At 46.2% G+C, this 19,918-nt stretch overlaps 1 protein-coding gene across 2 annotated transcripts in view; it reads left to right on the forward strand.

The window, feature by feature from the left end:
- The window catches only part of ZNF410 (zinc finger protein 410), a 273,798-nt gene that overhangs the window by 225,311 nt on the left and 28,569 nt on the right, over positions 1 to 19,918 (forward strand). For both annotated transcript variants that reach the window (XM_086937465.1, XM_086937466.1), the window contains 2 exons: positions 7,067 to 7,156; positions 18,301 to 18,402. In XM_086937465.1, the coding sequence (XP_086793591.1) occupies positions 7,067 to 7,156; positions 18,301 to 18,402 (192 nt within the window). The remainder of the gene's footprint in view (positions 1 to 7,066; positions 7,157 to 18,300; positions 18,403 to 19,918) is intronic.

The raw sequence follows: 19,918 nt of genomic DNA on the forward strand, positions 1-19,918 counted from the left end.
AGAGTAAATGAAACTAATTTTTTCATTTTTTTCCCCTCAATTTTTATATAGAGCAAAGCCAACCCAAACATATTGGAGTGCTTTACATGAACACAAATGACATTTCATAAGGACATGTTCCTTTTTTAGATACGGAGAGATTAAGTGATTTGCCCAGGATCACAGGATGTTGAGCCAAAACCAGAATCAAACCTGATTCCTCAGTTCCAAAGTGGGTAGCTCTGACCTCAAGCTCCATCTTCTCCCCTCCTCTACCCATGCTCGGGACCTGTCCAGGGAGTACACTCTTAATATCTATGTCATACATCTGTGGTTCCCAGAGTGTGCGCCGCAGCACCCTGGTGCGCCGTGAAGGGAAGCCAGGGGCGCCGCGCCGCTGTGCAGGATGTGGGTCGAAAAAATGTATAATTATCCTCAAAATGTAGTAAAACTGCGAGCTGCCAATTTTGGAGCTGGGGAACCGGGTTCGACCTTCGACGTCAGCTCAGAATCCTGTGTAATTCTGGGAAAATCACTTAATCTCCCAGCACCTACAAAAACAGATTACATGAATGTATCCTTGTGTAATGTGACTGGTGCTCTTCGGGTCGAGTTTGCGCTATATAAATCTGCAGCAAAAATTTTTTTAAAAAAAATACAGCCGACCAAAACACAAAGACAAAGGGTTAAACTTTTCAACGGTCAAATGACATTCACGAACGTTCCTATTATGACTATTATACAAAAACAAGGGGACCAAAAGGAATTATCATAGGGACCTTGGGCAGTATCATTTTATAGAGAACACTGGTCCCTATTCTGAACAGGAGATACACAAAAGCAGATAAATATACACTAAATAGTAGGTATGTCTTTTGTCCAGCCGGACAAAATTTTTATTTTTCATATAAGTTTTCAATAGTGAGGTATTTAGAACAAATAATGACAAGTGGGCACAGCCGTGACCCACCAAACAAGACAAAACAACGAAACAGATTAGCCAAAAGGCGAGCAAAATGAGTCTGTACACTTGTGTTTCAGTATAACAGACAAGGATCAGTTTCTTTACACCACTGCATACTACAATATAGCTCAATGTTATTGCTTATGGCGCATTGGTGTCGACCACGTTTCGATGCCAACATTAAATACAGGGCATCATCTTCAGGACAATTGAATGAAGCATTGTAGTCTTGACTAAGTAATACATTATGCCTTTTTCTCAATACTAAGGCAGGAATGTCAACTTCAGGCGCGAGGTGAGGGCCTGCGCGAGCTTGCCAACAGCGTTTGGTATCAGTACTGAATCAAGGTGGAGTCAGCGTCAGAGGATGAGCACGCCAATTTGCGTGGGTCGGTAGTGAACAGGATGGGTAATGCACGGGCGCAATTACTTGGTAGCTGTGAGCTGGATAGCTTCATCAACTGCCGGGTCAGCCGGGTCGCTGTTTTGTTGTTTTTTCTTGTTTTGTGGGTCACGGCTGTGCCCACTTGTCATTATTTGTTCTAAATACCTCGCTGTTCCTATTATGACGGCTTTTTCAAATTCATGTGCAACGTTGTACCAAGTCCATTATCAGGCAGAAAAATCACATTATTGATTACATATATTTTGGATTCTTTAAATGGTGGAATAATTTAATGATTGGGAGAGAGAGAGGGTGATCGTGCGCTTCTTAATAAACCTGTGGCGGTATCCCAGTGTTCTCTCTGGGAGCACAGATACGCATAAAATGACTGTCTTTAACCTCCATTTTGCAGGGTCAGGGTCCTGGTGGAGAGCATTGGGTGGGTGGGTGCAGGGTCAGGGGCCTGGTGGAGAGCGTTGGGTGGGTGAGTGCAAGGTCAGGTCCTTGTGGAGAGCATTGGGTGGGTGGGTCAGGGGCCTGGTGGAGAGCATTGGGTGGGTGGGTGCAGGGTGAGAGGCCTGGTGGGGAGCGTTGGGTGGGTGGGTGCAGGGTCAGGGTCCTGGCGGAGAGCGTTGGGTGGGTGGGTGCAGGATTAGGGGCCTGGTGGAGAGCTTAGGGTGGGTGCAGTGTCAGGGGTCTGGTGGAGAGTGTTGGGTGGGCGGGTGCGGGGTCAGGGGCCTGGTGGAGAGCGTTGGGTGGGTGGGTGCAGGGTGGGGGGCCTGGTGGAGAGCGTTGGGTGGGTGGGTGCAGGGTGGGAGGCCTGGTGGAGAGCATTGGGTGGGTGCAGGCTCAGGGGCCTGGTGGAGAGCTTAGGGTGGGTGCAGTGTCAGGGGTCTGGTGGAGAGTGTTGGGTGGGCGGGTGCGGGGTCAGGGGCCTGGTGGAGAGCGTTGGGTGGGTGTGTGCAGGGTGAGAGGCCTGGTGGAGAGAGTTGGGTGGGTGGGTGCCGGGTGGGGGGCCTGGTGGAGAGCGTTGGGTGGGTGGGTGCGGGGTCAGTGGCCTGGTGGAGAGCGTTGGGTGGGTGGGTGCAGGGTGGGGGGCCTTTTGGAGAGCGTTGGGTGGGTGCAGGTTCAGGGGCCTGGTGGAAAGCATTGGGTGCGTGCAGGGTGAGAGGCCTGGTGGAGAGCGTTGCGTGGGCGCCTTATGCCCTGATGCAGCTGCACTCTGCCAGCTTCTGTCTGTGCCTCACTCCTCGTTGAGGGGTCGTCACTCGTGACTTTTGCATGTTGGAAAGTGTGAGGGGAGAAGGGTGCAAGGCAGAGGGGAGAAGGGTGCAAGGCAGAGGGGAGAAGGGTGCAAGGCAGAGGGGAGAAGGGTGCAAGGTAGAGAGGAGAAGGTTGCAAAGCAGAGAAAAGAAGGGTGCAAGGCAGAGAGGAGAAGGGTACAAGGCAGTGGGGAGAATGGTGCAGGCAGTGGGGAGAATGGTGCAGGCAGAGGGGAGAAGGGTGCAAGGCAGAGGGGAGAAGGGTGCAAGGCAGAGGGGAGAAGGGTGCAAGGCAGAGAGGAGAAGGGTGCTAGGCAGAGAGGAGAAGGGTGCAAGGCAGAGGGGAGAAGGGTGCAAGGCAGAGGGGAGAAGGGTGCAAGGCAGAGGGGAGAAAGGTGCAAGGCAGAGAGGAGAAGGGTACAAGGCAGTGAGGAGAATGGTGCAGGCAGTGGGGAGAATGGTGCAGGCAGTGGGGAGAATGGTGCAGGCAGTGGGGAGAATGGTGCAGGCAGAGGGGAGAAGGGTGCAAGGCAGAGGGGAGAAGGGTGCAAGGCAGAGAGGAGAAGGGTGCAAGGCAGAGAGGAGAAGGGTGCAAGGCAGAGGGGAGAAGGGTGCAAGGCAGAGGGGAGAAGGGTGCAAGGCAGAGGGGAGAAGGGTGCAAGGCAGAGGGGAGAAGGGTGCAAGGCAGAGGGGAGAAAGGTGCAAGGCAGAGGGGAGAAAGGTGCAAGGCAGAGGGGAGAAGGGTGCAAGTCAGAGGGGAGAAGGGTGCAACGAGGAGGGGGAGAAGGGTGCAAGTCAGAGGGGAGAAGGGTGCAAGTCAGAGGGGAGAAGGGTGCAAGTCAGAGGGGAGAAGGGTGCAAGTCAGAGGGGAGAAGGGTGCAAGTCAGAGGGGAGAAGGGTGCAAGTCCGAGGGGAGAAGGGTGCAAGGCAGAGGGGTGAAGCGTGCAAGGCAGAGAGGAGAAGGGTACAACGCAGTGGGGAGAAGGGTGCTAGGCAGAGGGGAGAAGGGTGCAAGCCAGAGGGGAGAAGGGTGCAAGGCAGAGGGGAGAAGGGTGCAAGGCAGAGGGGAGAAGGGTGCCAGCCAGAGAGGAGAAGGGTGCAAGGCAGAGAAAAGAAGGGTGCAAGGCAGAGAGGAGAAGGGTACAAGGCAGTGGGGAGAATGGTGCAGGCAGTGGGGAGAATGGTGCAGGCAGTGGGGAGAATGGTGCAGGCAGAGGGGAGAATGGTGCAAGGCAGAGGGGAGAAGGGTGCAAGGCAGAGAGGAGAAGGGCAAAGGTAGAAAAGGGTGCAAGGCTGAGGTGAAGTAGGGTACAAGGGGAAGGGGAGAAGGGTACAAGGTGGAGGGGGAGAAGGGTGTAAGGCAGAGGGGGATGGTGATGAAGTTAAAAATGTCCCCCCCCCCGCCCCCGAAAACATTTCTGCGGATAACCATGATCAGAGCCCACCTCACGTAAACCTCTTGTAATGCCACAGAGCTCCTTGAGCCTTTTTCTAGCCTGGTTACTTTTAGTGGGAGTGCTTTATACTACTCTATGTATGCATTGAGATGTACTTTATAAGATCTTTGTGATTGCAAATAAAGTTTTATGACAGTGATGGCTACTCTCTGAATCCTTCATCACGTCTAGGCTTGATTCTTCATGTAGACCAGTGGTTCCCAAAGGGTGCACCGCAGCACCCCGGTGCGTGGGTAAAAAAAAATGGTGGGGAGCCACGGCCAACTGCCAATTAGGTCAAGGGAGCCACGGGTCAAAAAAGTTTGGGAACCACTGCTCTATGGGATATTCCCCCATGTACTATGGCTGAGATAACATCTGCCCTAGCCAAGTTACTACCAAATAAAGCGCTGGGGCTAGATAGAATCCCTGGGGATCTGTATAAAAGTGAGCAATTCTTTATGGCGCACCACCCCCCTTGACGTGGGCTGGTGCAGAGATAATCCCTATTTATAAAAAAGGGTCCCCCATTGCCCTGTAAATTACCGGCCAATTAGCCTTATTGACGTAACACAAAATGTTTTGCTAGAGTGTTACTGGGAAGACTCCAGGAATGGATGGAGGACTTTAATGTGTTAACCCCTTTGCAAGCTGGCTTCAGATGTAAAATCTCTTCCATTGATCAGTTGTTTAGGCTACAACTGATCTACTGGAAGCACGTAGTTATGGAGGGTGGTAGCCTGTACCTCACCTTCGTGGACCTTAAATCCCCGTTCGATATGGTGGACCATGACCAGCTGTGGGGTATCATGCTGAACATGGGTGATCCACCATATCTTTCGCTAGAGTAAGGTTCGGCAAGAATGCGAAATTAACGAGTCCCTTTCCCGTCGGGAAGGGGGTGAGGCAGGGCTGTGTGCTTGCACACACCCTCTTCTCCCTCTTTCTCAATGGGTTAATTAAAGATCTACTTGCCGTTAAGGATATCGACCCTCCAAGACTAGCGCATCGCAAACTTCCTGCATTAATGTCTGCAGGTGATACCCTGCTCCTCTCAAGATCACCAATGGGGATGCAGCGTTTTCTGAAAGTATTTGGCCAGTTTTGCACAAAACGGAATTTGGTGGTAAACATTAAGAAGACAAAATATATGGTCTTCAATGCTAATCCTATAAGTTGCCCGCACCCAAGAATGGATGATAGACCATTGGAGGAGGCACCTGTCTTTGACTATTTGGGTTTTACTTTAAACGATAAAATGGGCTGGGGACCCCAAATCAATAAAGCTAACCCAGGCTATTGGGGGATCTTAAAAGTCCATAAGAGTTGTGCATCACAGGTTATAGGCCCCCACTACAAATCTACAAAGTCCAAGCTAGGGGAGCTACTGTCTATGGGGCAGAACTATGGGGGCATAGTGCATTGAAATCCCTCACTACAACAGAAAATAATTTCTTAAGACAAATATTGAATCTGCCCAAAAGCACACCCCTGGTACCACTAAGGATGGATTTGGTTATCCTCCCAATTGCGGACCTAATCTCCTCACGCCCACTGTTATATTGCCGTCGGTTATGGAGTACCAGAGATCTGGCCAACTATAGGCAAGAAGTAAAAGTGGTCTTGTTAACAATGGGGTCTAGTAGTATACCCTGGTTGTTCTTTGTTAGGGACACCTTTCGTGCAATAGGGAGGGAGGATTTATGGACTACACCTGAGGAATCGTGCATAGCTATCACAAAGAAATCTTTAGCTAATGCCCTGAAAGAGCACAAACAGACAAGTATGTTGTGGACAATTAACCCCTGCAGTTTAACCTATGTGTTTCTGGATTTTAAAGCCTATTATAAGTTTGAGCTGGTGTTGGACTCAATACAACCACCACTAGCGAGGAAATTGTTTTTGCAATTTAGATATGGGACGCTCCCGCTTTATGCAATAACGAACAAATGGTCGGGCGCCACCCCTTGCCTATGCCCTGGATGCCTAGTGGAGGAAGAAACAGCACTTCATGTGTTGCTCTTCTGCGAGGTATATAAGCAGGCAAGGCTTAAGTGTAGAAACCTGGGTATTCGGATTTACATTGAATTTTACAGGATCCTAAAATCAGATACTAACCCGGTTTATGTTGTTGCAATCTCGAAATTCCTCTTTGCTATGTGGTGCAAACGGAGGTATTTGGTAAAATAGTTATTTGATCACATGTAAAACCAGCCTTTACTTGCCAATGTGTGATATGCACTTTGTAATCATCACACATAGGTATTCTCTGAATAAATTATGTGAATATAGTAATACCTGTTAACTCTCAGCTATGTCGATCCCAGGAGCTGTAAAAATATTGAATATGAAGTGTTTTTTTAATACTTTTTAGTTTAAATTATATTTTTAGTTCACTTTTAGTCCAAATTCCCATAATGATGATCTTTTTGTAACACTACTTCCCAATGCGTCCCTATATCCTATGATCATTATCCAGCGTATTTGATGCTTTTGATCTTTCTCTCCGCTTGATTCGGATTTTAATGTGTTGTAAATTTATTTGTGCTTTTATGGCCGTAATGGCCGCAATAAAGTTTTTTGATGATGATGATAGCATTGTTTTAATTTTTTTAATGTATTTATGTCTTCTGCATTCCAACATGAATATAGAGATATGGTATAGTTAATTAATCCAAATATAATATTACGATGAAAAACATTACAAATCTATAAACTTGTGCGTTTCGACATTCATAGTGGTCTTTGTTGTAGGTTTCACAAAGAGTTGCTATGTGGTATTCTAACACCATTCCTACTGACCTATTTTTAGGCGCAATTGGAGGAAACCAGTAGATATGATATATGTCATTATTATATGATCCTATATATATATATATATATATATATATATATATTGCTGACAGAAGAAGAAATTACATCTTACGCACAAGGAGGCATTACAGGGCCATTGCTTATCAATATTATTTTGTTTTACTTTAGAAAGCTCCTTACTGGTAGATAGTGCCTATAATGCTGGAATTTAATTTTCTTCCTACAGGTGAAAGGCCTTTTATATGTGAAGAAGAGGGATGTGGCCGTTCTTTTGCAGAAAATTCCAGTCTTCGAAAACACCTCCTCATTCACTCAGGTATTTATATGTGTAAACATTTTCTGACCCAGTGAACTACAGTTACTCCAAATAATATTTTCAATACATCTCCTAACAATCCAGAATTCTGTTGACCCCCAACATTACCCACTGATCAAGTTCCCTATTTCTGCCAGTATTACTGTGTATCCATGTATTGCTGTTCGTGCATGTCACCCACACTCATCTAACCAGCACCCTTGGTATACCAACATTGGTGACTACCCGTTTGTTCCATTCTGTGTCACTCTTGTAGCATTACCCATTCACCTATCAAACTGTGAAGATGAACATTAGTAGCTACCATTTGTTCAAGTCTTTCACACTCACAGTATTAACCCCCAAGTAAACTGAGGTACAGAGGGTAAAGTTAATCTCCTTAGATCTTGCATTCTAATCAAGTTGGAAAATTCCAATTAGAAGGTATGTCTCAAGGTTCCAAAACTGACTCCTTAGTCACTGTCTCATCACTGCTCTTTAACAGTTTCTCTCTTTGTTGAGTTTGCAACATTGTCAGTCCCAGTCAACTCTCTTTGTCTGCCAGCAATGCTTGCTGTCTGTTTATTCTGCGCTTTCTCTCCCAGTGTCAGCAGATTCCATTCATCCAGCTTTGTCTCAATTTTTCTGCACATGGGCAATTTAAGCTGGGTTATTGAATGCATTGGGAGTTAAAAATATATGCCTATGTAATGCACTATCATGCCATGCCACACTTGTGATTTTAAAAACAAAATGATTGCATTTTTGTGGCCCAAATTACTGATTTGTTTGGGGCAGTTGTGTTGAGCATTGTTTCTTTCAGACGTCACTTGCTTTGAATTATTCTCCATTGTCAAGCTGGGAATCCTTTGTAGTAAATGTTAATCAGCAGTGGTATTATCTAACTGTGAACAAGAAGGCGTCACAACTCAAGCTGAGCATAGCATGTTATTCCTAGGAACATGCATTTCCATAACAGAAGCAAAGTAATACCCAAGAACAGAAAGAGGAAAAAGGTTGTTAAAACTGGCAAAGTACATTCACTCACAAAAGCATGTTACAGTAGGCAAGTAAAAAGGTCTCTTGGAGGTTTATAAACATTTATTCTTCTAAATATGCATGGTCGTCTCAGGAAGTGCACCATTCAGGAGAAAATACTTACTAATTAATTTCATATTTGAGAATGTGGGGCAAGGTAGTATGAGTGATGCCAGTTATGAAATGGGCTCTTAGTTGGTGGCAAGAGAGAATATATATATATTCGGAAGACAACTTCTTCAATTGCAAAAGACGCAGTGTTTCTTGATGGCGGGGTTAGAAAAGGGCATCTTCAAGATTTCTTCACAAGTGGAAACTGGTCACCTCAGGATACCTAGCTACATCTGGTTGCCCTACAATGCGAAGTGTAGAGGTTCGGGCATGAAAACCTTTATTGCTGTATCATAAACTCTGAGGTGAAATTGAGAACAGATAATGTGGCCACATACTGTGACTAAGGGAAGCTCTTAGTTTGTAGGACTGGGCCGTACAGCACAATGTCTCGCTGTCAGAAGAGCATGTGCCTGGTCTCTTAATTTACTGGGTGGATGTTTAAAACCGAAAGGAAACAAGCAGTACTCAAGTGGGAGATAGATGATGGACAACTATAGGTAGTCTATCAACAATGGTAAACTCCATGTAGAACTTGTTTGCCACACCACAGATCTCCCAATTGGGTGGTGGGTCCTGAAAATGCCAGATTTGGTAATGGTAAAATTTGATGAGGGTTCCTCAAAGAATAAATACTAGCCAGGCTGTCAAGAAGCAGAACATGCACTGCATTGTAAGTTACACCTTAAAAATTATTGGGAGAGACCACACTTTTCAAATGGATTCACTTGAGGAGTTTTTCAGGATCAGGTATGTAGTGAGATTCTAATGAAGGTGGCAAGTAAACCGGACAAGCAATATGTACACCTCTCTGTGCTGCATCTTTGGTGCCCTTTAGTTTTCCCATGCTTTGGTGTAACTGCAAACAGTGGCTTTGAATCGTAAAGGCATGGCTGCCTCTAAAAAGTGTGGCATTTAGGAATGCAGACACTTAAGTGCTCCCATGCCTAAGGGTTGTTGCAGTGGTTTTGCATGTTCCAAAATGGGTATTTCAGGGAAGATGCAGTGTTCTATGAGCAAACTTATGGATGGAGACAAAAATACGCTGATGCATTTTAAGCTCTTTCCTACAGGCAACTCAACTGTTGTCGAAAGACCCATTGGGAAAAATGCTAACACTTAAAGAGGTTTTGGGTCAGCCGATTGCTTATTTTGCGTTTTGTGAATCTCATTTGCTTGCTACTTATTCATTGGCTTTCCATCTTCTTCTTGTGTTTGTCTCTTCCTTGGAGCATAGCTTTTTTACCATCCTTTTTAGGTCTCGCGCCTGCTGTCGCAAAGCGAGTCTATTGTAATCGTTTCAGTCCTTTCAGCTTTCAAGGACTACCCAGAGGAGACAAGAGACTGGCACGAGCACGCAGCCTACTGGAATCGGATCAGGTAGCGCGCGTTAACACGCGCTCCGATTCCGGCAGGCTGTTCACAACACGTGCACACGCAGGCAGGCACACACGCAGGCACACACAACACACGCACAGACAGACGCGCACACACACAGACGCACACACATACGCGCACACACATTCCCCCCACTCACCACACACAGACGCACACACACACATGCACACACATCTCCCCCCCACTCACCGGGCTCTGTTCTGTGTCCCTGTCTCTCGTCAGTCTCGCGGTCCCTCCGCAGCGTTGCTCTTTACCGGGGCCCCCTCCTGGGACCCGGGACTTCAGATGCCGCACTCTGCTTTGGCGCCGGTGCTCGGAGCGCGCATGCGCGGGCAGCCCCCGCCCTCTCACTCTAACCCCGGCTGCTTTCGGTGTCGCTGGTTTCATATTGTGCGCGTGTTCCACATTTTGGTCTCTGATCTCTGTCTTTTGCAGGACACGCGCCGCTTACGTCACATTCTAAAACTGCGCTGTCTTCCCTTCCACCTTGTTTCAAAAATGTATTTATTGACAGCCCCCCTTAGGGCTGCAAGCACGCAGCAACCACACAGGAGACCCCAGCCTGGAGCTTCCTTGGCGTGGCTGGTGCGGTAGGCTCGCCCCTTCTGTGATGTCAGGGGAGTCCCAGTGACATCACTGAAGGGGCGGAACCTACCTCAGCAGCCACGACGAGGGAGCTCCATGCACCACGGCCGCCGCCATGAAGATCCCGGGGGGGATCCATGAAAATGCAGCCCTCAGCCCTCAGCCCCCAGCCCCCAGAGCAGCGCCAGCGGTAAGCGGGCTCCGGGGGCTTCAGTTTGAAAAACGATGCCTCAAGCCCCAGTGCCTCCCAGTGCTGCCCAGAGCCAGCCCTACGCACACACGCCCCGGAGCAACGCCTTCCACATGCGTACTGTGGGGGCTTTATTTTTATTCGCAATTAAAGGGGCTTGGAGCCCCACACCACCGGAAAAACCCCAGAGTCCCGCATATGGACAGCGGACTCTGGAGATTATACTTTTTAAAAACGGGTCTTCAAGCACACCCCCACCACGCTGCACCCCAGATCCCCGTCTGGACCCACGGGCTCTGGAGATTTTCATTTAACAATTACTGGTGCCGTGAGCCCCCCACCCTAAACCCGCACAAAGCACCAAGGCCGCAGGAACCCCCAGAGCCCCACACTTGGGAAACCGGCTTCAATCCCCAAACGGTCACAAAAACCCAGAGTCCTGCACTTGGGCAGCGGGATCTGGAGACTTTACTTTTCAGAAAGCGGGGCTTCGAGCCCCCAACCCGCCTGCACAAGCCCCCCAGAGTACCATGTCAGGAAGCGGATTCGGGGGCCTTCATTTCTTACAAAAAGGTCCTCTCCCCCACACCTCCCCAAGGGCGCAGGATCCCCCAGAGTGCCGCTGCAGGAATCAAACTCACTGGGGCTTTTTATTTAATTATTACAACAGGGGCTTCGCACTCCAAGCCTCACAATGCCCTAGAAACCTCCCGGATCGCCTTGGCCTCTGGGGCTGCCCCTGCACAATGGTCCCTTCCTCATGCTCCCCACAGCAGCGCCTGCAACAAGCCTGCATCAGACCCCTCCCCGACCCCAGATGGATCTTGTGGCTTATTTAAAACATCGGGGAGCACGAACCCCGTACAGCAGCCCTCAACAACTTTTGGCCTCTGCCCCCACACCAGGCACCTGCTCACACCGCTGCTCCCAGAACACACTCCTTGGAGCGTTGACAGCCTTGCCTCAAGCACTGCACTAAGGAAATAAACCCCTGGTTGAACAACATGGGATAGAACCGGCGCCACAGGAAGTCTGGCCACTAGGCCCTGGATTCCAGAACCCTAGAACACCGCTGCAACACCCCTCCTTAAGAACCCATGACATGCCCAGGACATCAGACCTGTGAGTACAAAACTGCATTATTTTTTTATTTTGAACTGTATACAATTTTATATATTATGTAGTGTACTCCGACCCCCCATAGCCCACACCGCATTGTTATAGCTTTATAAGAAGTGTAAAAGCCTAGCGTTACAAGATTGTCGCACCTCTAATACCCATAGTAATATTCTCCTTAAATACAAGCCTCCAGTTTTGTTAAAATACCTTTAACATGTCTCCACAACCCAAAACAGGATCCTTATACATCATACATACAGCCAGACCTCGCATAAAATGACCCTTAAAAGCGTAACACAGCAGTCATGTACAAACCCTAAAACAGCCACCTTCATTCACATTACATACAGTTCCCCCTTGCCCTTAGCACCTTTTAAAAAACTTAAAATGACAACCCCTTTTGACATCCAGCATTATACACATTAGACACCAGCCCACAACCCGCATTATATATTATTTAAAACATTATGAACCCAGTCCTATGTTGCGCTAGGTCCCCTTTTTAAAATGCAAACTTCACCTTAAAGGCCTTGCTCCCAATATTTTTATATAAAGCCTTAAATTTACAACATTGTTAATTTGTAATACTTTTTTAACATAGTCTTTCACTTGTGCGAAATGCTTTCTTGTTTTAATTCTGGGAAATATTGAAAGCCGTTATTAAATAGGATGTCTACATGTAGAGCTGCCATTCAATACAGTACACACACAACCACACACACACACAACCGCACACACAACTATACACACACAACCATACACACACACAACCACACACACAACCTTACACACAACCACACACACCCACACAGTCAGTGCACTTTTTTACCAGGCACAGACACCATCAGTCGTCAGTGCACGCTTTCACCGGGCACAAACACCACCAGCCATCAGTGCACACTTTCACCGGGCACAACACCACCAGCCATCAGTGCACGCTTCTACCAGGTCCACCCCACCAGACTTCGGTGCACGCTTTCACCAGGCACACACACACCACCAGCGGACAGTGCACGCTTCACCAGGCTCACACACCACCAACCGTCAGTGCACACTTTCACCAGGCACACACCACCAGCCATCAGTGCACGCTTCCACCAGGCACACACACCACCAGCCGGCAGTGCACACTTCCACCAGGCAAACACACCACCAGCCATCAATGCACATTTTCTACGGGCACACACACCACCAGCCATCAGTGCACACATCAATTGTTAAAGCATCCACAATTAACTATTATAGCAATCGCAGTATGGTGCAATTTACTTTTAAACATATTCATCTACAGCGCAGCATGCCATCATTGCTACAAAAATAAATACACATTTTTTTAACCTACAATTTATAGACTTTTGTTGCAATTGGTGTTCCAATATTTAGCAATGCCAATAGCTCAAACTTAATTAATGCGAGACCTATTGCATTGCAAATGCTTGTTAAAGGATGACATACATCTTTCCATTCCTCACATTCAGTGACCTACTTTCTTTCTTTTGTTTTAGCACTCCTTGCAGAATGCATGTGTTTTCCTGATCTTTCCCCTGTGTGCAGTTTCCCCTTTTACTCCCTGGTCTTCTCCCCTGTGCTCTCGAGATTATTCTTTTATCACAAGTCTGTCATTGCTCTCCCCATCTCTTCCTGTCCCCTTTACTTTTATTTTACACCTCCCTCAGTTGCTTCCACGAACCTCTCTGCCTGCCTCCACGACTAGGTTATTTTGTTGTGTTTTCTTGCTCCCTGCCCATCTGTTGTTTTCTTTCTTCCAGCATCAACAAAAAGCATTGTCAACGCTTTGCATAAGCTTTTTGTAAATTAGCAATGAAGATTGGTCTTTTCTGAAATCAGCCATTTTTATGGGGGAATGGAAGGATTGGATGGTTGCCATTATTCAAGCTGCCAAACTCCCCTTCACCTATTTGTCATCTATGTAAATAGTGGGGGTTTGAACTTCTCCTTGTTGATGGGAGACACCCACACAAGATCAAAAATATATAGTCCTCTTAAACCATGGGTACTCGCATATATTTGTCCAGGGGCCACAAAGTATGGTCTGTGGTGTGTCTGAGGGCCGCACTGATGCCAGAAGGTTGGCGGTAGGAAGTCTGGGTGGGTCAGGGATTGTGTGAGGAGTTCTAACAAATGCTAAATAAACGGGCAAGCATTTATTTGCTGGTTAATAAATGCTTTTACATTTATTTAACATGTTTTTCTGAATATTGGAGCTCAACATCTAAATATCATCTTGTGCTGCTGTTCACCAGGGGGACCTCATGTACAGGTCAAGAGGGCCGCAAGGTGGCCCCAGACATACTTTGAGTACCACCATCTTAAACAAATGATTAATGGTGTAAGAGCATCATTTTGGTAATAGAATGAAAGTCCTTGTACTATGTAGATGGCTGCGTCACCCTGCTTTTTAAAAACTTTCTAGCTCCTTCAGTGTGTTTTCTCCAGTGATCTTGCCATTTTCGACACCACTGAAACTGAGTGACTGACTCTGCTGGACCAAGGGCACACAGAAGTCTTTCCTCAACCCATACTAAGGGGTAACTACTGGCCACTCACTAGGCTTTTTTAACTCTGCTTGCGTAGGCTTTTAAGCGCAGATTCTTCAGCTTCAAAATACCCCCAGACATCCGACTGGATTTTTTCTTCAACAGACCCCATGTGCTGGTAGGTGGCTTCTTATGGCTCAGCAGTGACTTCCCATCATCCAGGAAGTGGTGGAGCAGAGTCGCATGTAAGCATCACCCCTGTGTGCTGTCAATGCCTTTCTTTCCATGTGTGCCATATGGATCTGAAGTTTCATTTCCAAAGTTGTTGACATTTCTAAACAGTCCAAAATTATTCAGACAGTGTGCTGGGGGAGATGTCACATCAAAAACATCTGGATTTAAAGCATGCTGTAGTTGCAGGAAACCAATGTTGACCACAGACCCACATGAGTTATGCTTATGGTTTTTAGGCTCCTGTCACGAAGGTGTGTGATAATTGTGCTCTTGTTCACCTGAAAGTGGAGTCCGTGAGAGGGAGACGAAGCTCCATAGCACAGGAGGAAGTTACATTTGGAACAGAATTCTTGCTGCCGCTCAAAGTCAAGGGTCTGTTTTTGGTAACAAACATGGCCCCAAGCAAAGGCCAGTTTCCACTCGAAGCCTTCCACTAAGTTCAAGTTGAAAAAGCATCATAAGTGCACGTAAGGGAAGAAGGACTCATCTCCATTCCAACACTCCAAGTTTAGCGAGAAGCTGCAATGACCACGCTCAACGGTTCTTGCATTTTCTGACTTCAAGTCTGTCCTGCATTCGATCCAAGCATTAGCTGAATTTCCGTGGCCATTGTCAACTGTGCAGCAAATTGTGCCTTCAAGTAGGCCATGCTGCACCTTTTCCAGGCACTAACGGCTCCCATTGGCACACCTTCAGGCCCCACAGACTACAGGAACCTACAGTTGAACTTCTGCCAGTAGGCCTCCACCTGATGGCTGACTGTACCCTTGAACCAAGTTCCCAGATATGTGCTAGCCCAGACTTCCACTCTGGGCACAGGTTCCATGCCAGTTCCTTGTATGTTGGCACTGATAATATACTGTACAAGAACTGATAGTGTATCCAATTGTGTTGTTAGCCCTTGATAGGCTATGTTGTGCTATGAAATAAAAAAAAACACAATTAGTGGTTTTCAGCCTCAGGCTCTCCCATAACTCCAGTCTTATCATGTGTGAGAGGCCCTCTTCGGCTCTGATGGGTCGAGGAAAGATCTGCTCCCCCTTCATTACACTGACTAAGAGCTTTACTTAAATCTGCAAAATGCCATTGGCAGAGCTGGACTCGCCAATTTTCCCACTAGTAGAAGAAAAGGGCTTTGTTTGCTCTAGTGGTGCAAAGAGCAGCAGAATTGCTTGATTTGCAACTGGTTAAACTGTAAACTAAAGCCAATTTATTGATGGAAATTCTTCAGCCAGGCCTGTCGTCCTCTGAGGCACGACTACCATTTACAGAGGCCTTTTATGGACACTCTTGTGGCCACTTGGTCTAAGCCATGCTCAGCCATACAGGGCAGCCACTCTGTTAGGCGACCTGTGGCAGACATCACAAGTCAACTCCTGGCAACCTAGACTTCGGCTGAAACACCCAACATCTGAAAGCATTGTGGTGCAGACATCTATAAATAATGTCATCTGAATGCTTTTCTTGTGAATCCACGGATAGGGAGTTAAAAGGTGTATATGCTTTTGGTAAGAAAATGTTTTCCCTGGTTAGCCTTGCTTTACAATGTTAGACTATGGTGTGTGTGTAAAGGCACCATAGGGATAAATTTGGTGCATATGCAATTGTTGTCTTAATCTTCCTAAGGCATCTCTCCCAGCAGTATTTTACAGTTTCGAATAACCTCTTATTTGGCCCACTAATGCGTGCATTGTCAAATATTATTTCAGAAACTTTCATAGGACCTGCTGGCCTTGCAACTTAAAGCGATTCGTTAGACATGTCTCACTAAGAGAGACTTGTGTTTTTTTTTACTGTGCTGGTGAAGCCCTGTTGAGCCTGGCTACGGCTAAGACAGCTGACTTTGGCCTTCTCAGTTCTCTCCTTCTACTCCTTAATCTGGTTGGCTGAGGAGTTTATGATGTGGAACTCCTTTTGATTAGACCCAAACATTCATCTAACTTCCAAGAACCATTTTTTTGCAAATGTTTGTACTTCAAACTGAAAGCTTCCCATCATGGGCAGATAGACTACGTCCTTGGAACCGGAAACCCTGTTGGTGTTATCCTCAAGCCTAGGACTTTTCCTTGGGTAAGAAGTCAAGGGTAATGTTCCAATGCTTCTGACCCTTCATGTCTAAGTTGAGAAGCTGAATTCACTCAGAGCAGGGGGAGCTCGTTGACCATAAGGAGACATTGGAGAGGGCCAGCTGAGTGAGACCTGTGGGGCTCAAAGGAAGAGTCTGCCCTGGAGCCTCAAGGGACTACAGCACACCCGACTTAGCCCAAATCGAGGAATACCATACATTACAAGAAGCTCAAGAATGTGCTGTAGAAACTTAAGGAATGTGTCTGTTGGTAAGCTGTGCGTCCCCAGTCAACTTGGCCACCTGTACTCCTGTCCGGCAGCCTGGTAGTGTTAACCCTGGGACTTGTGACATGGTGGAGAAGATTTAATTTTTTTAATTCTTTTTATTGATTTTAACGTATTTTGCAAGAATAGTGGTAGATCAGATTGACATTTCTTTCAGGCAGGATTACACTGGTAAGTACAGACAACGTGACAATTGGGCACTCCTTGCAAAAACATGGATATGCACACTACCTCCTCGTTCTGTCTTTTTGCATTTTTTTACTGAGTTTTATTTAGGCACAAACTTGACCCAGAGGTATCGGGTATCAGAGCGCTTTACACAACCACTAGTTGCGTTACATGAGGACACATTAATTTTTGTTAGGCACAGGAGATTAACTGATTTGCCCAGGGTCACCGGATGTTGGGCGTCCTTGCCGAGTCTCGAACCCAGTTCCCCAGAATGGAGGTTGACCGCTCTAGCTGTTAGGCCAACTCCTTTCCCTGTGTCTTCCTAATCACAATGCTAACCACATAAGAGCTAGCCTTCACCCATGATGCGGACAGTACAATTGTCCCCAAATCTATCATATGTTCTTATTTTGAATTCCTGGAAGCTTCACATGCTTCCCCTTTACTATCCTAAAACTTCCTACTTCCCACTTAGAGAAGAACTTCCTGATTGTGCTGATGTTTCCCTTTTCATCTCTGTGGATGGGGAGAAATATATGGGGTGGATTCCCATTAATTTCTCTTTGTTATGCATATCATCTGTCTGATTATGGATTTATTCTTGCGCAATAGGTTTAAAATATTTCTTTGTGTGTTCTGTTTTTTCATACTTGCTGTAGCTGGATGTTACTTTGTGTGCAGCCCAATCTTGTCCTGCCTGGTTGGTCTCTGGCTGTTGAAGACTTTGCATTTCGCAAACATGGTACGGTCCGAACCTAATTGCTTCATTTCCAGTGTGGCATTGGCTGAGTTACTCCTGCTCTTTCTTGCCAATGCTGCTTCTGGTCTATCGTCTCCACAGTGTTTTTGTTTGGCTGAATGGTGAAGTGTTGGGCTACTCTTATTCCCTGCTTTGTTGGCTGTGTTGGTCATTATGTGTGGCTGAACGCTTGCCTGTGGAATTCTGAGTGTTTTGACCTGCATACCCATGGATGTGGCTTCTACATGCAGGACACTTTCAGCAAAACCCTACCAGGTATGTTTAAGTTCAAGTGGTTGTCTGCCATCTCACTGCAGGCCACTTTCTGCATATGGCCCGGCTTGTGAATCTAAAAAGGAACAGGAAGCAAAATGAGTGGCTATGGTAAGTAAATATTTTCTAAAGGAACAGAGTGCCAATTAAGGAGTATTTTGAAGATAATATCGGAGTATGCATACTTGGGTCCAATGAAAAACATTTTTTAGGTCTAATGATGAACTTCTGTGTATCCTTTGAATGTTGTGGGACTCTTTGTTTTAGGGAGGGTACTGTAAATTGTGTGGTGTCTAGATGTCTGCAATAAGCAAAGTCAGAAAGTTGGAGGGATGTCTTTCATGGATGAAAGATCCACGTGTAACATCCTGAACGCTTGTAAACACAGCTCAGAATTAAATGTTATTGTTCTTCCTTCAGCACAGACTTTTGTGGCGTTTGTGTTTCTTCCATCTAGGAGTGAAATCCCATCAGTGCCAGATATGTGGAACCATGTTTTCTCAAAGCGGAAGCAGAAATGCACATATAAGGAAATATCACACACGGATTGGGGCAACTGGTGAGTAGAATGGCTGGAGGAGGAAAACAGTTTTACTAATAAACTACGACTTTGAGACAACTCATCATCAAATACAGGTTGATGAGGCGACCAATTCAAACAATCAGGTGGCTGGGGCAAATTTTCTAGAAATAATCATGTTAGTGAGGCAGACTCATTTAAAAGACCTTTAGGTGAGGGACACTTGCAGAAAAAAATATGTGGATGAAATATTTAGTTTGTTCTCACTTTCAAGAAAGGAATGGCTGTGTGAGGTGGATCCATGAAAGATATAAGGTGGGTGCACCGGGCAATCTTAAAGGCAGGGTTTGTGAACGGTACAGGCTCAGGAGGATAAGGCAAAGTCTACAGTAGTTAGCTGAATTCTCCATGCTTCCCTACCAAAACAGTGCATCCCTCGTCCATGGGTGTATGCGTTCATCAGTTGTGTTAGTGCAATTTAATGTTGTTTGGTAATGTGAAACTGCATATGTGCAGAGATAGTGCTCATCATATGTGAGATGTAATAGAGATTATCGGCAGTGTTTGTTAACTCCTTGTTTTGCGATCTAGGAGAGTTTACCAACAGTATTTGTTCTCTTGTTAGAAAATCAGTTAAATTATTCCTCTTATTTGGCTATGTAGGGGAGTTTAGCTGTGGTAACACCTCTCCCTGCCCCCGTTTAGCCATGTACACGAGTTTACCAAAGCTATAAATTCTCCTTTTTCATTAGTACAAGAGTTGAGAGCAATGTTGCACCACTAGCCCTGTTTGTAGGTTTAGGGCAATTTATCTGCAGCAGTAGTGTTCAGTTATGTTTGGACTGCATGCCTGCCTATCACCACATTCCTTCCTGGAACACAGAATGTAGAGTGTAATAGGATTTGAGAGTAAGCTGCTAAGCATTTGTAGCAGCGGATTGTAGCTATGTATGTTAATGAACTTACCTCTGCTACTTACCTCACTTGTATCCATGACATCGGTTCTACATGTTCTTTCTACACGAGGAGTAGGAGAGATCCCTCCTTCCTCATGTGGCTAGCTAGGAGAGTTTACCAACAGTATCAGTTTCTCTCTGTGGTACTTGAGAGAGTTTATCATTCACAGCAGTGCACTCTTTGGGGTTTAGAACAGTTTGATAACTATGTCAGTGATCCGATTGTTTGCGTGTGGCAGATACTCGGTAATCAGCTTTATGGAAGCAAATACTGAGACAAACCATTATTAACCGCGCCACCCCTTGGCTGCTATGGTTGACATGTATTCCACATACATATCCACACGAAGTATTTGTGCTTAAACCACAAGGAAAACAAAAAATAGCTAGAACCAGTGTTTACATATAACACAAAATAGTTCTAGACATTTAGGAGGGGGCTCCTCCATAGGAAGTGAAGAACTGTTCTATGACGCGGCCAAAATAAAAATGTTTGAAGAGATCCAGTGAAGTTTGACTATGTACCCCATTGTTCCAAGAAGAATAAACTAGAACAAAGAATGCCCAGGTTGAATACCTCAAAGCAAGCCTACACAGTG

Source organism: Lissotriton vulgaris, chromosome 9 (assembly GCF_964263255.1).
Source record: "Lissotriton vulgaris chromosome 9, aLisVul1.2, whole genome shotgun sequence".
In the NCBI taxonomy this organism is placed as follows: domain Eukaryota; kingdom Metazoa; phylum Chordata; class Amphibia; order Caudata; family Salamandridae; genus Lissotriton; species Lissotriton vulgaris.